At 31.0% G+C, this 12,553-nt stretch overlaps 2 protein-coding genes across 6 annotated transcripts in view; one reads left to right on the top strand and one right to left on the bottom strand.

Annotated features, from left to right (window-relative positions):
- The window catches only part of Lrrc9 (leucine rich repeat containing 9), an 80,373-nt gene extending 69,754 nt beyond the window's left edge, over nt 1–10,619 (top strand). The window contains exons 28-32 of the mRNA XM_026410053.2: nt 272–340; nt 3,761–3,901; nt 7,604–7,748; nt 9,302–9,470; nt 10,580–10,619. Coding sequence (XP_026265838.1) covers nt 272–340; nt 3,761–3,901; nt 7,604–7,748; nt 9,302–9,470; nt 10,580–10,619 — 564 coding nt within the window. The remainder of the gene's footprint in view (nt 1–271; nt 341–3,760; nt 3,902–7,603; nt 7,749–9,301; nt 9,471–10,579) is intronic.
- Nucleotides 1–12,553, bottom strand: part of Rtn1 (reticulon 1) — a 375,661-nt gene that overhangs the window by 341,378 nt on the left and 21,730 nt on the right. For all 5 annotated transcript variants that reach the window (XR_013343701.1, XR_013343702.1, XR_003302728.2 and 2 more), the window contains exons 2-3: nt 7,327–7,396; nt 4,204–4,311 (exon numbers count right to left, since the gene is read on the bottom strand). The gene's annotated coding sequence lies outside the window, so the exon portion shown is untranslated. The remainder of the gene's footprint in view (nt 1–4,203; nt 4,312–7,326; nt 7,397–12,553) is intronic.

Raw genomic sequence — 12,553 nt, 5'->3', positions numbered from 1 at the left:
AATAAATTATAATTCTTCTGAAAAACTATTTGGTCTTTTCTTGTAAGCACTGCTTACATTTTCCATGTTAAACTAATATTATCTCTTTCAATCATATATTTTGAATCTACAGTACATGGATCTGTCTTTATTCAACATGCAAAAAATTGTCACTCAGGCTCATTTCATAGGATTTAATTATGAGCTGCCTGCAATCCAGCATTTACATAAAGTAAGTCCATATTTTAAAATTTTGGGTCTAATCAAATAATTTGACTGATTTTTTTAACAGGATATCACAGAACTGGAAAAACTTGATGTTATCTCTACTCTCAGGGAGCTTACAGTTTATGGCAATCCAGTGAGTATGTTACCTTTCTAATTTATTAATTTACTTATTTATGTAATTTATTTTTTGAGAAAGACTTTATAATATTAATTTTATCTGCATAGCCAGTTAATTTATTGATTAATGTAAAAAAACTATTGGTCCAGCACAATTTATTGAATAGTGTCTTCCACCTGATTACAGGGAAAACTGCTACATCTTATATAAGAAGGTCTATTTCAGGGTTCTACATTGTATTCATTTGCCTGTTTGTCTAGTGTTGTGCTAGTATTTTTATGTTGTCTTAATTACTAACATTTTATATTGTCTTAATGTCTGTTAGAGTAAGAGATTCCAAATATTGTTCTATTCTATCTCCTTCTCTTTCTCCTTATGTGTTTCTTTTTCTTTACTGCCTTAGTGATTCTTGGCCCATTAAAATTGCCTATGATTTTTGGACAAATTTCTCAAATTATATGAAAATTTTGTTAGTATTTTAATTGGAATTGAATTCATTTCTAAATTAATTTTGAGGGAAATTTGCCACCTTTCTTGTTGGAGTCTTCAAGAGGATCCAATAAGTACCACCTTTGTTTACCTAATATCTGAACAAACTGGAAAAAATGACAGTGAAGAAATTAAAATATCTTCTTAGCTTAGTATTCTGGATCTGGTATAAAAGAACTGATGGCAAGATTCTGTGAGACTAAAGAAAGGCAAACAGATCTCGTATTACATGGAGTGCAATTTATTTGGGACTTTCTGGCAAGTATGGTGAAGGACACAACAAGACCACTGGATCTCTGTGATTTGGGTCAGATGGAAGGGTTTACATAATAGCACAAAAGTGACTTTCATCTGAGCCAGAATGTTCTGATCTATCTCCAGCTAATATCAAAAACATCAGGCACATTCCTGGCACTGTAAAGCCCCACATAACCCTCTAAAGTTTATTGTTCATTTAGAGTATGCTGGGAAATTATTTAGGGAAAACATAACAGGGTTACATAGGGATACTCATAGAAGTCTCAAGATGGTTGCATTCAGTAAAGCAGGATCCCTTCAGTGAGAAAGCCAAATAGGCATGCTATCTAATCCCAGAAATAGGCAATCCTGATCACGCAGAAGCAGAAAATACTAGACTGAGACTTCTCTACATGGGAGGACACATTCTCCCAGCAATAACCTCTTTCCCAAGAAGAAAAGAGGATCCAAGAATGCTCAGTTCACTCTTCCCAGATCTACCAGTTAAGTCACTCTGCTTTTACTAGTGGAGAGGGAATGAAGAGGTTGAAAAAGCTAGAAGAACTACATCAAGGAGCTATAGTACTTCTACCAAGAAGAAAACATTCAAGGGGCTAGGGTTGTGGCCCAGCGGTAGAGCGCTTGCCTAGACATTCAAGGCCCTAGATTCAATCGTCAGCACCACATATAAGTAAATAAAATAAAGTTATTGAGTCCAACTACAACTAAAAAAATTAATAAATATTTAAAAAAACAAAAAAGAAAAACAGGCAATAAGCAGTCTCCACTAACACAGCATTCAGCTTTCTCATAAAACACATATATCTTCCTTTTGTTTGTTTTTTTGTCTTTCAATTAAGATTAATAATTATCTCCTTAAAGATTTTAATCATTTTTGGCTAGATTTATTCTGTTGTTTTAATTTCTATTTTAAATGGTACCTTTTTTGTATTTTTCTATTTTTGGGGTTGTAGAAGTAAAGAAATTCTGGTTTTTGTATATTTCTCTTTGTCTAGGAAACTTGGTGAACCATTTTTCTAGTTCTAATGGTTTGTAAAAATTCTTTGTAAAAATTTACCTAAATTTTTATGTATTGTTATCATAGTACTCATGAATTTTTAAAGTCTCCCCTGTGTATTTTTGTCACCCTTTTTATATTTAAAATTGTCAATTTTGGGTTTTTGTTATTATTGATAAATCTTGGTAATGGTTTGTCTATTGAGTTAGTTACTTCAAAGAATGAGATTTTGGTTTTAAAGCTATTATTTCTTTGCTGTTTCACTAATTTCTACCTTTTTTTTTCTTTTAGTTTCTTTAAATTTTCTTTTCAAAAAATTCTTAAGTAGGATACCTAGCTCAATAATTTTCAATACTTCTTCTGAATCAATTAATAAATTTTAGGTTACAAAGTACAGCAGCATTCTAAAAGTTTTGATTTGTAGATTTTTTAATATTTATTTTTTAGTTGTAGTTGGACACAATATCTTTATTTTACTTATTTATTTTTATGTGGTGCTGAGGATTGAACCCAGGGCTTCGCACATGCTAGACGAGCACTCTACTGCTGAGCCACAATTCCAGCCCTAGTTTTTAAACTATTTTTTATTCTTAAAATCATCTGTTTTCCAAAAGATTGCTTCTTTAATTTGTTGTGCATGTCTTTGTATTCATTTCAAATAAATAGTGTGGTTTTAGTTATCTCTTTGTCGTTTATTTCTGATGTTATTTTACTTCAATCAAAGGAAATATTCTATATTTTGGTACTTATGAGACTTGGTTTTGTGGCCTTGAATGTGTTCATTTGTTTGGTGTGTGTGTGTGTGTGTGTGTGTGTGTGTGTGTGTGTTTTAAATCAATCATATATGTTAGAGATATTTCTCCATTAGTGTATATGTATCTACCATCTTTTTAAAAAATAGTTAATTACAGTGACATGGTAAGAGTAGGATACACATGCAGATGAAAAGGGAAAGTCTGGAGGAATCTACATGCAGACTTCCTCATGCTCATGCCTGTGAGAAGATTACATGGAACAGAATTTTGTTGGAAACTGATTACATAAATCACATAGGGGACCCTCTCCTAATCATGTGCCAAAATTCCAGATCCTCAGAAAGGAAGCAGGTTGAGTACAAATCATATTGCACAGTGAACTACCCTTATCAGTTAAGGAATGGTGGGAACACTCCAAGTACCAAAAACCAGGCAAGAGCCATCTATCTGTACAAGCACACCATTCTAAAGTTCAGGCCTACTAAATTTAACATTTTCTACATACCCTCTTAGGCATGTTTATAATTTTCTTTTTGTGAGGGGGGAGTAGTTTGACACTAGGAAGAGTTGGTGTATATATAGATATGTACTAAATTAAATAGGATAGTTCCTTTTGGAAAATATCATGTAAGCTCCAGAACTTTCAACAAACTTTCATAATGTAATCCTGTCCAAAAATTAAGATTGCCTGTAGTTAATAACAGTACTTTACAGTATAGCCTTACTAATATCCTTAGTTTTTTCTAAAAAAAAAAATTCTTACCTGCATTTAGCATGATAAGAAATTAAAAGGGGCTCATATCTGTAGTATCTAATATTATAAATTAATTGTTACCCATTATCTTTGCTGTCTTTGTTAAACTGCCTTCTTTTAAAGGTTAATATTTGAAGTAAAAGTGATTTTAGTAATAAATTGTTATGTTTAACTTTCTTTAGATTTGTAGAAAAATGCTACATCGTCATGTGCTCATATTTCGACTACCTAACTTACAGATGTTAGATGGAATTCCTGTAAATTCAGAAGATAGAGTAAAAGCTGAATTTCACTTCTCTGAACTACAAGCAAAGAAAAATACAGTAATTATATTATTGATACTTTTCCTTTTGAAACATATATATTATTAGTAAATGAACATTATATCTTATACATTGTGACTTAAAATGTTTAAATCTATGTTTTTATAGATTATTATAGTATCTATTTTGTGATAACTACCTTTTTCTATTAATGTACCTTGACAAATTATTTAGTGTCTATGTGCTTAATATATCAGATTATGCTTGAAGGTAAGAAATTATAACATCATTTTTATGAAAAGAAACTAACAATAAAATTGTTTCCACTTAGGCAGAAAGGAAGAGAAGGAATGAGTTCTCACCTCAACTCTGTATCATACAGTTCACGTAACAATGGAGATATGCGTCTCTTTTCTTGTATGCTGGCAGAATTACTGGGCCTTTTACTTGTGGGCCCTAAAATGTATTGGCTATGGTAGGAAAAAGAGACAGAAGAAACCACAAAAACATATCATTAGGAAATTCTATCACTGACCACCCCTTCTCTTAATGACTTTGCCCTAATGACTAAATTTAACACAGAAAATCAATGGCTTTTGAACAAGACCAAACATTATTAGAGGTGAGCCTTTGTAAAATGTGAGGAAGAAGAGACTGGAGGAGATAGGGAAACCAGTTGAGATTTTTAAGAATAATCCAAGAGAGAGATTGCAAAGACCTGGATGGATGTGAATGAAGAATATAAGTGAGCCTCTATGTAAGTGAAAACCAGAGACCAAGGACATTAAAAAGTTAAGGAACAAAGGTTATTTTAAAAAAGGCATCTTGCAGAGGAAAGAGATATTTACTGTAGAAGCCCTCCTAATTGGCTTTCACTTAACTCACTAGATTAATTGATACTTTCCATTCCCTCTGTGAATCAAATGAATTCTCAGAACACACAGAACTGTTAATACTTGTGGGCTCCTCTCTAGTCTACTTCGCACTTCAGCAGTAGGTTGACATACTCATCAAGAGTTGACTGTGTTGGTTTTTTTTCAAAACCTGCTATACTGATTCTTTTTTTCAATATATGAACTTTAAGAACAAAGTTTAAATTATTATTTGTTTCTATGAATACAAAATTGGATATTTTGGAAAGTCTGGATAAAAAGCAAGCACACACACACTATTAGTATATAATGTCAAATTAGGTATGGAAGAAAATTATAAAATAAAGGAGAAAATTATTAAAATTTAGAGAAAATATATGGGGAAATTATTTTTTAAAATCTAGACAAATTCTTATATTCAAATTTTCCTCACATATCTTTAAATTCTTGTTATTTTAAAGAAACCCAAACTGGAAATTGTAGGAAAAACCTTAAGGGTATTTTATCCAAGAAAAATCAGATAAAATACCAATCAAAAGACCCTGCTTACAGAAAAGAACTTGCCCCTTTGTCAGAAGATTGGTGAATGCATGTAATTTTATGTTATAAATTTTTAAAAAGATATTTGCTATATATTTTTATGACTTCCTGAATTTTTTATTAATCCTAACTTTTCTGATTAATATTGACTTTAATTAACAAAGGAGTTTCTACTATAGGTCAAAGTATCCACAGAGACTTGTGAAACATAAAGTTGTTTAATGTTAATAAAAGTTATTAATATTAATAAAAATGATTTGTGGATATCTACATTTTTTCTAAAATATATGTCTTTATCTTAGCCATCAATCTGTATGATGTAGATAAAGAAAAGCACTACATGTCTCATGTACTCAAATTCTTGTCACAGGCCAGTCTTTCAAAAGAGAAAAAAAAGATGAAATAAAATATAGTTCAGTAATTGAAGGTTTCTTTCCCTTTCTTGATTTTGTATTCCTGGAGCAAGTCACTTCTTGAAAATTGTATGCCTCAGGAATTAGTTTTTTATTCCAAATGCAATAAATTATCACAAATTTTGTGCCTTAAAACAATAAAAATTTATTATATTACAGTTCTGGAGATCAGACATCTGAAAAAAAGCATTGGCTAGGCAGCATTCCCTCTGGAAGTTCCAGGAGAGAACTTGTTCTTTGCTATTACCAGTTTCCAGAGACTATCTACATCCCTTGGCTACTGGCCTTCTTCCAGCAATGTATCACTTAGACCGCAAGTTTCCATCATCACATCTCTGTCAGATCTTTCTGTCTCCATCTAGATAGTCACAGTAATCTCCCCATGTCAAAATCCTTAACCATATCACACCTGCAATTTCCTCTGCTATGTAAAGTAAAATATTCACACATTTTGGAGATTAGGATATTGAACATCTCTGGGAAAGAGAAATTATTCTATCATACCTCATGTAAGGGCTCCATTGAGAAACCTATAAAAATTATCATATTAAAATTTATAGATTCTATTTTAAAGTAATGTTAAAAAATAATTTAAAACATATTTAAAGATCCCAATTTCCCTAGGTAATTTTTAAAAATTGTTTTCATATAGCAGAATAAAGTACATTAACTTAAATTTCAGTCAATGATGAATATTTCATTGAAAAGTTTATTTATTGTCCATTTTTTCTATATCTTACATAGTGAACCCAGATTTTTCCCAATGCTCTTCTATGATGTAATCTTAGTCTATAGTCTTGCCATTTGAATCAGTGCTCCATAAAAGAATTTAACTATCTTTCCACTTAGTTTTTCTATATGTAAACATTTTATTTTAAATTTTGTTTTTGGTTCATCAATACATGGTTAGTAAAACAAAAGGTGTATTTGAAGTCTTTATTCTGGAGATAAATGTTTTGACTTGCAACAATCACTCTCATTTTCATGGCTAAAACAAAATTGAGCCATTATCAGTTCAGTCTAATATACTAATCTTTGTGACTGCTATTCTTGCTTTTAAACACCAGAAGAAGGAGAAATGAACTCTAAAAGCTGTCTTTTAACCCAAAACATTTTGAAATTAGTTTTCTAATTCCTAATAGAATGCTGTTAAATTTTAGCATTCTAGATTAGTGATAGGAAGTAACTCCCACAAAGGAATAAGGGAATTTGAGACTGGCCAGCTTTAGTAAAAACCATTCATTTCAAAGCTGTCTTCTTGGTAACAAGAAAGTATGAAGTAAATCAGTAATTTTACACAAATGGCAAAGGCCTATGTCTCTAAATAGGTTCAATAATATGTTCAGAATTCATATCTTTAAAAAGTATAAACAAATTCATAGTATTAATGACATCAGAGGGGTCATAAATTTTTAGGGACAGTAAGAGTCTCCCTCTCAAAATATTTTTCTTCTCCATTTGCCGATTCCTGAAATTCTTTAAAAGTCTCTTAATCCTTGATGGTTTACATTGTAAATACTATTTAAAGCTTTACCACTTTCATTAAAATTATTGTAATTTGCTTTTCTTAGTCCCTATTTTATTAACTTGGTTTTGAAAAACTAAGTAACTGCAAGGCACCTGACGAGGTAATGTGAAAAAGAAGAAACATTACACTTACCTTATTAATACACTTTGAAAAGAGGAAGTGCCATGAAGCACCAGCTTCTAGTGCTGAGTGCAAAAGCAGTCTGAAAAAACAGAACATAAGGATAATCACCAAGAGAGCTCTGTGGATTCTACAGGTTTTAGTTAGTACCAGTTCTGTATTTAAGCAACCATGTTAACTGCTGACTAAGAAAAATTTGATTGTCATGTGAGGTTTGTGGTGAAGACTAAACCTGTTGATCTAAGATTTGGAGGTAAGATGTTCTTAATTGTTTTGTTTTATTATGTAGTTTATTCCTGTTACCAACTCTCCTATGGATGGTGGATCATTCTGCCCAATGAAAGCATCTCCCATTAAAATAACAAATGTAATTCTGCCTGGTGGATTTAGCCATTATTTGGGACCCGACTTCACTTTAACTCCTGAAGTTGAAGGTATTTTGACAAGAGTTTCAGAGAGTGTAAACAAAACACTTCATTTGAAATGAAAATCTCACTTTACTTTTAATATTCCTTAAAATTGGGTGTTTTTAATTTATATTTTTTAAAATTGTATGTTCAAGTTTTCTGTGGCCATTCTGATTTCAGAGACAATGGTAGTTTTTGTTCTACTCAACTACTAAACTAGCTAAACATTTGCTCTCTCACAGTGTAAACTTTGTGATACTTGCCCTATTATTTCCTGACTTTTTCCAAAACTTTAATTTTCTTTATATTGTAGCTATCTTAGTAAATCCTGCTAAATGTAGAAATCAGAAAATTTTTAATATAACAACAGAGCTGGGCACAGTAACAACCCTGTAATCCCAGCAATGAGGTAGGCTAGGTAAGGCAAGAGAATCACAAGTTTAGAAGCCATCTTGGGTAACTTAGTGAGACTTGTCCCAAAGCACAAAAAAAGGAATGGGGATGTGGTTCAGTGGTAGAGTGTCCCTGAATTTAATTCATAGTACCATAATAAATAAATAATAACAAAAACAGAATCTTTGGGAATAGAGGATATCTTAGAAAGAGGTCATATTTTTTCACTAAAACCACTGGTAAATTTACGAAGCAATTAGGGAAGAGTTTCAAGAGGTAGAGCTTTAAAGGAGGGAATATACTAAAATAATAGGACAAGGAAATGATTTTATTATACACATTTTAATTCAGATTTAGAATAAACCTGTTCCAGAATTCCAGATCTTAAACTGGCTATTATTTCAGCAAAATTGGGGATAGCTAGTCTTTCTTCAGGGCTCACCACTTCCATTCCTTTTAACTTTCCCTTGTCCTTACACCACTGTTAGACAATAAAACTCAACATCACAACAATTACAAAATTATCTTAAAAGCCTACTATATAAAAGTAGGCAATTACTCAATATGGTTACAGTTTTAAAGTAAACACAATTAAAAGACACCTAGCTAATTTATTCTGTTAGATTTATCTTATTTTTCATACTTTTACATATTTTATGACTTTCAGTTTTAGTAAAAATGAGAGCTGTTTTTGTCCAGTAGGTAGAAATATACACAAAATTGGGCAATCTAAATTGTTTTTAGTGTACTATCGTTTTCAGGAATGTCTTTTCCCTATTAGTTCATCGACTCATCTTCATAACTTCCTTTTCATATATCCTTCTTCAAGATTTGTTAGGATTTCGTGGAAAACTCCTTAATTTCTTTCCTATTTTTTTTTTCATTTTGGTGTCCTAAGTTGTATTTTGAAAAGTATAGTTACTTCATCTGTACATTTATTACAGCATGCAGATCTGGATATTTGTATTTTTAAAAAATTACCCAGAAAGGATCAAATTGATCCACTAACTCACAAAAATTTAAGCCACATTAAGTGCTATATGCCAATTTTATATTTTTATTTTAAATGTTTAATTCATACTATAAAATATGTACAACATATTTTCGTCTTACCCACAACCAAACCTTATTACTTAATGTTTTTCATTGTTTCATAATTTTAACTGTCTGAATTCCTACAAATTCAGACAAAAAAGACAAGAATACAGGGATCCTGACAAGTAATCCTCGGAGCATCCATGCAGAAATAGCTTTTCGGCAACTTAGAGGGATAAATCTCTCTCCTAATCTTCTGTCACATCCTAATATTGCATCTCCAACTGCACAAATGTACCAGAGCAACCAAAATGAGGGAAGGTAAGCTATTATTTTTTAACATTTTTATTAGTAGTTGATGGACCTTTATTTATTTATATGCAGTGCTAAGACTCAAACCCAGTGCCTCACACGTGCTAGGTAAGTGTTCTACAACTGAGCCACAACCCCAGCCCCAAGCTATTCTGTTTTAATACAACATCATTTTTCACCATTTTAAAAAAATTCTCCATATTTGCCAGTCATGTATAGAAGTGTAGTAAATATGTTATATATTATTATATATGTACACTGATAGCTGAGAAAAGTTATCAGCATAGGGCTTCTTTTCACCCATTCACCAAACCTTTCCCAAAGTTCAGAGTATTCACATAATTCAAAAGATTCAAAATGACCATCAAGGTTGAATAGTCCTCAAGAAATTCCAAGTGCTCACCAAGGAGGTAACACTGAAATAATTACCTGGGAACTATTTTTAATTGTATTCTTTCTCCACTCTACTCACTAAATTTGGAAAGTAGTTTACTTAAATTTTGAATAGCAGATAAATTCAATTATGCAAATGTGAGGGTAAAGAATTTTCGAAATTCTTCAAAGCTTTTTTTCAAGTTCCCACTTATCACCGTTTCTAGGCTGGACCCAGCCATATAGCCAGCTCAATCCTAAGAATATTATTAATTCTCATTCAGAGTCCAAACTTCCCTGCCTGTATTTCTCAGTTGCCTGCCCCCAGATATTTTGTAGTTATACCTTCACTCTCCAATAGCAGATCTAGTATAGGCATAGTTCTTTCTGCACTGACTCTCCTGCTAGAATCAGTTGTGTTTCAGTGAGTTCTCAGGATAACCTATTTTTCAAAAATAGAATCATTTTCTCCTTTATATTATTTTTATGAAATTGCATGCATATAAAATGTAGAAATTATGGGGTTGGGGTTGTGGCTCAATGGTAAAGTACTCGCCTAGCATCCATGAGGCACTGAGTTCAATCCACAGCACCACATAGAAATAAAATAAAGATATTGTGCCCACCTAAAAATAAATAAATAATATTTTTAAATGTCGAAATTATTTACTGTACAATTACCTTAACTACCTCATTAAGATAATAAGTTACCATTATTTGACTTATAAATATCCTACTTCTTACAGAATTCCTGGGAGCAACTTTTCAAGATCAAATCGAATGTAACTGCCTACACAAATGAGCATATGCCAGGAAACCTATTTCTTTTGGGAGTTATGCAAAAGCTAGCAGACAGTAGTCAATGAAAAAAAAAAAGAATAAGAGAATCATGTTACTCATGTTACTGAAGCACTTCAGTGCCAACTGAAGATATCTATCACTCCTGATGAATTTGATTTAATATCACCTCTCTTAAACTTTCTTTATGGTTATCTTAATTATTTGGATTTCTATATTATAAAAATCATGAACTGTTAATAGCATTCAATAATTTGAAAAAAATGAAAGTCACATAAAACAAAATCCAGAGAATCAAATGCCTAGTTTTGATATTCAATTATAGTCTGTCATCTGAAATTATTAGGAAAAGGTAATTTTAGGAAATAAGCACACTTTCATTCATAGCATACTCATTTGAAATTACTAAACTAAAGCATACATTGCTTACCAAACACAACCATTGCTAAAGCTAGTTGTTTGTTACAGATTTTTAGGATTATACCTGGGAGAAAAAACAAAAAACAAAATCTCTAAAACCAGATCTTCCCTCAAACTTGTTTAGAGATGCAAATAGTAAACATCAATACTGGTTCCTCAGAATGAAAGAGTCTTTTTTTTTTTTTTTTTGGTACAAATTGAATTGTGTCTACAGGGCAACGATTTTCAAGTAGTTTGTCTGAAAACATACGTTCAAACTGAGTGAACAGTTTTGATCTTTAATAATTATATTTCACGGGAAAGAATTTTTCCTAACCTATTACATACCTAAAATATCATAAATCAATTAAATATGGTTTTGAATTTGTTAAGTACAGTTCTTTAAGTTGGTGACTAAATTATATTTTGATATAAAAGGGCTCCATGATTCAGAAAGTATCCTATTTTTAAAGTATTGGTTCAATATATATATTTCATATCGTTTTCATGATATTTCTTTTAATAAAAATAAATTGTTTTTTCCAAAATGTTTATACTTTAATAAATCTATCTGGCAATAATTTCAAAGAAATTTTTCAAAGATAGAGTTCCAATGTATATGCAATGATTTTGTATTTTTCTTCCTCAACTGTTGTATGTTTGTAATTTAATCATGTAATATTTAAAATTTCAAATCTAATTATAGATTGATTTTGCACTTCTTTTTTTTTTTTTTTCTTTATACAATGATTGAAAATTTTTATTTTACATTCAAGAAAATTTAATTACAATTAATTAGGTCTACTTCCAGTTTCTTCAACTTTTCATCAATTTTTTATTCATAAAAAATTTTCAAGTATTATCTTAGACATTATAACCAACAGAATAACTTTTGCTTGCTTGAAAGTCCATTTTCAGATCCAAGATTCATATTTTAAGATTATACCCCTGATAAACTACAAATTTATAGTTAAATTTTGATTCAAAAATATTTTCTACATGGCTAGGGCTGAAGTTCAGCAATCCTCAGCACCACATAAAAATAAGTGAATAAATAAAGATATATGTCCATCTACAACTAAAAAAATTTTTTTTAAATATATTTTTTTCTGTAGAAAATTTCCTGCTTTACTAAACTATGCAACAAAAAATGAAAACAAAGAAAGCCAAGAAATCTGTCACATTTAGATTACTATCCTCATATGAAAGTAAATACCATCAATTCCAAGCATACTCTAAACTTCCAGAAGTAGGTGGGTGGAGTAACAGTGCAGCACAAAAATTTGACAGTATTCCTATAGTGTTATGTTTATATTTTAAAGTTTTCATTCTATAAAGCAAATGAAGCAAACTGAGACTTAATTCTTATAATCCATCTGGCTTGCAGAAGGGCTGGCTGTCTTGAGTATGAATAGTCTCAAATCAACATTTTACTAGCCATTTTTCTTCATTTCTTCCAAAGTATAAGAGCATTAAAATTTATATAACAGGTCTTGAGGTCTAGCACAATGGTAGAATACTTC

This window comes from Urocitellus parryii, chromosome 6 (genome assembly GCF_045843805.1).
Source record: "Urocitellus parryii isolate mUroPar1 chromosome 6, mUroPar1.hap1, whole genome shotgun sequence".
NCBI lineage: Eukaryota > Metazoa > Chordata > Mammalia > Rodentia > Sciuridae > Urocitellus > Urocitellus parryii.
This window is presented reverse-complemented; position numbering and strand designations above follow the sequence as displayed.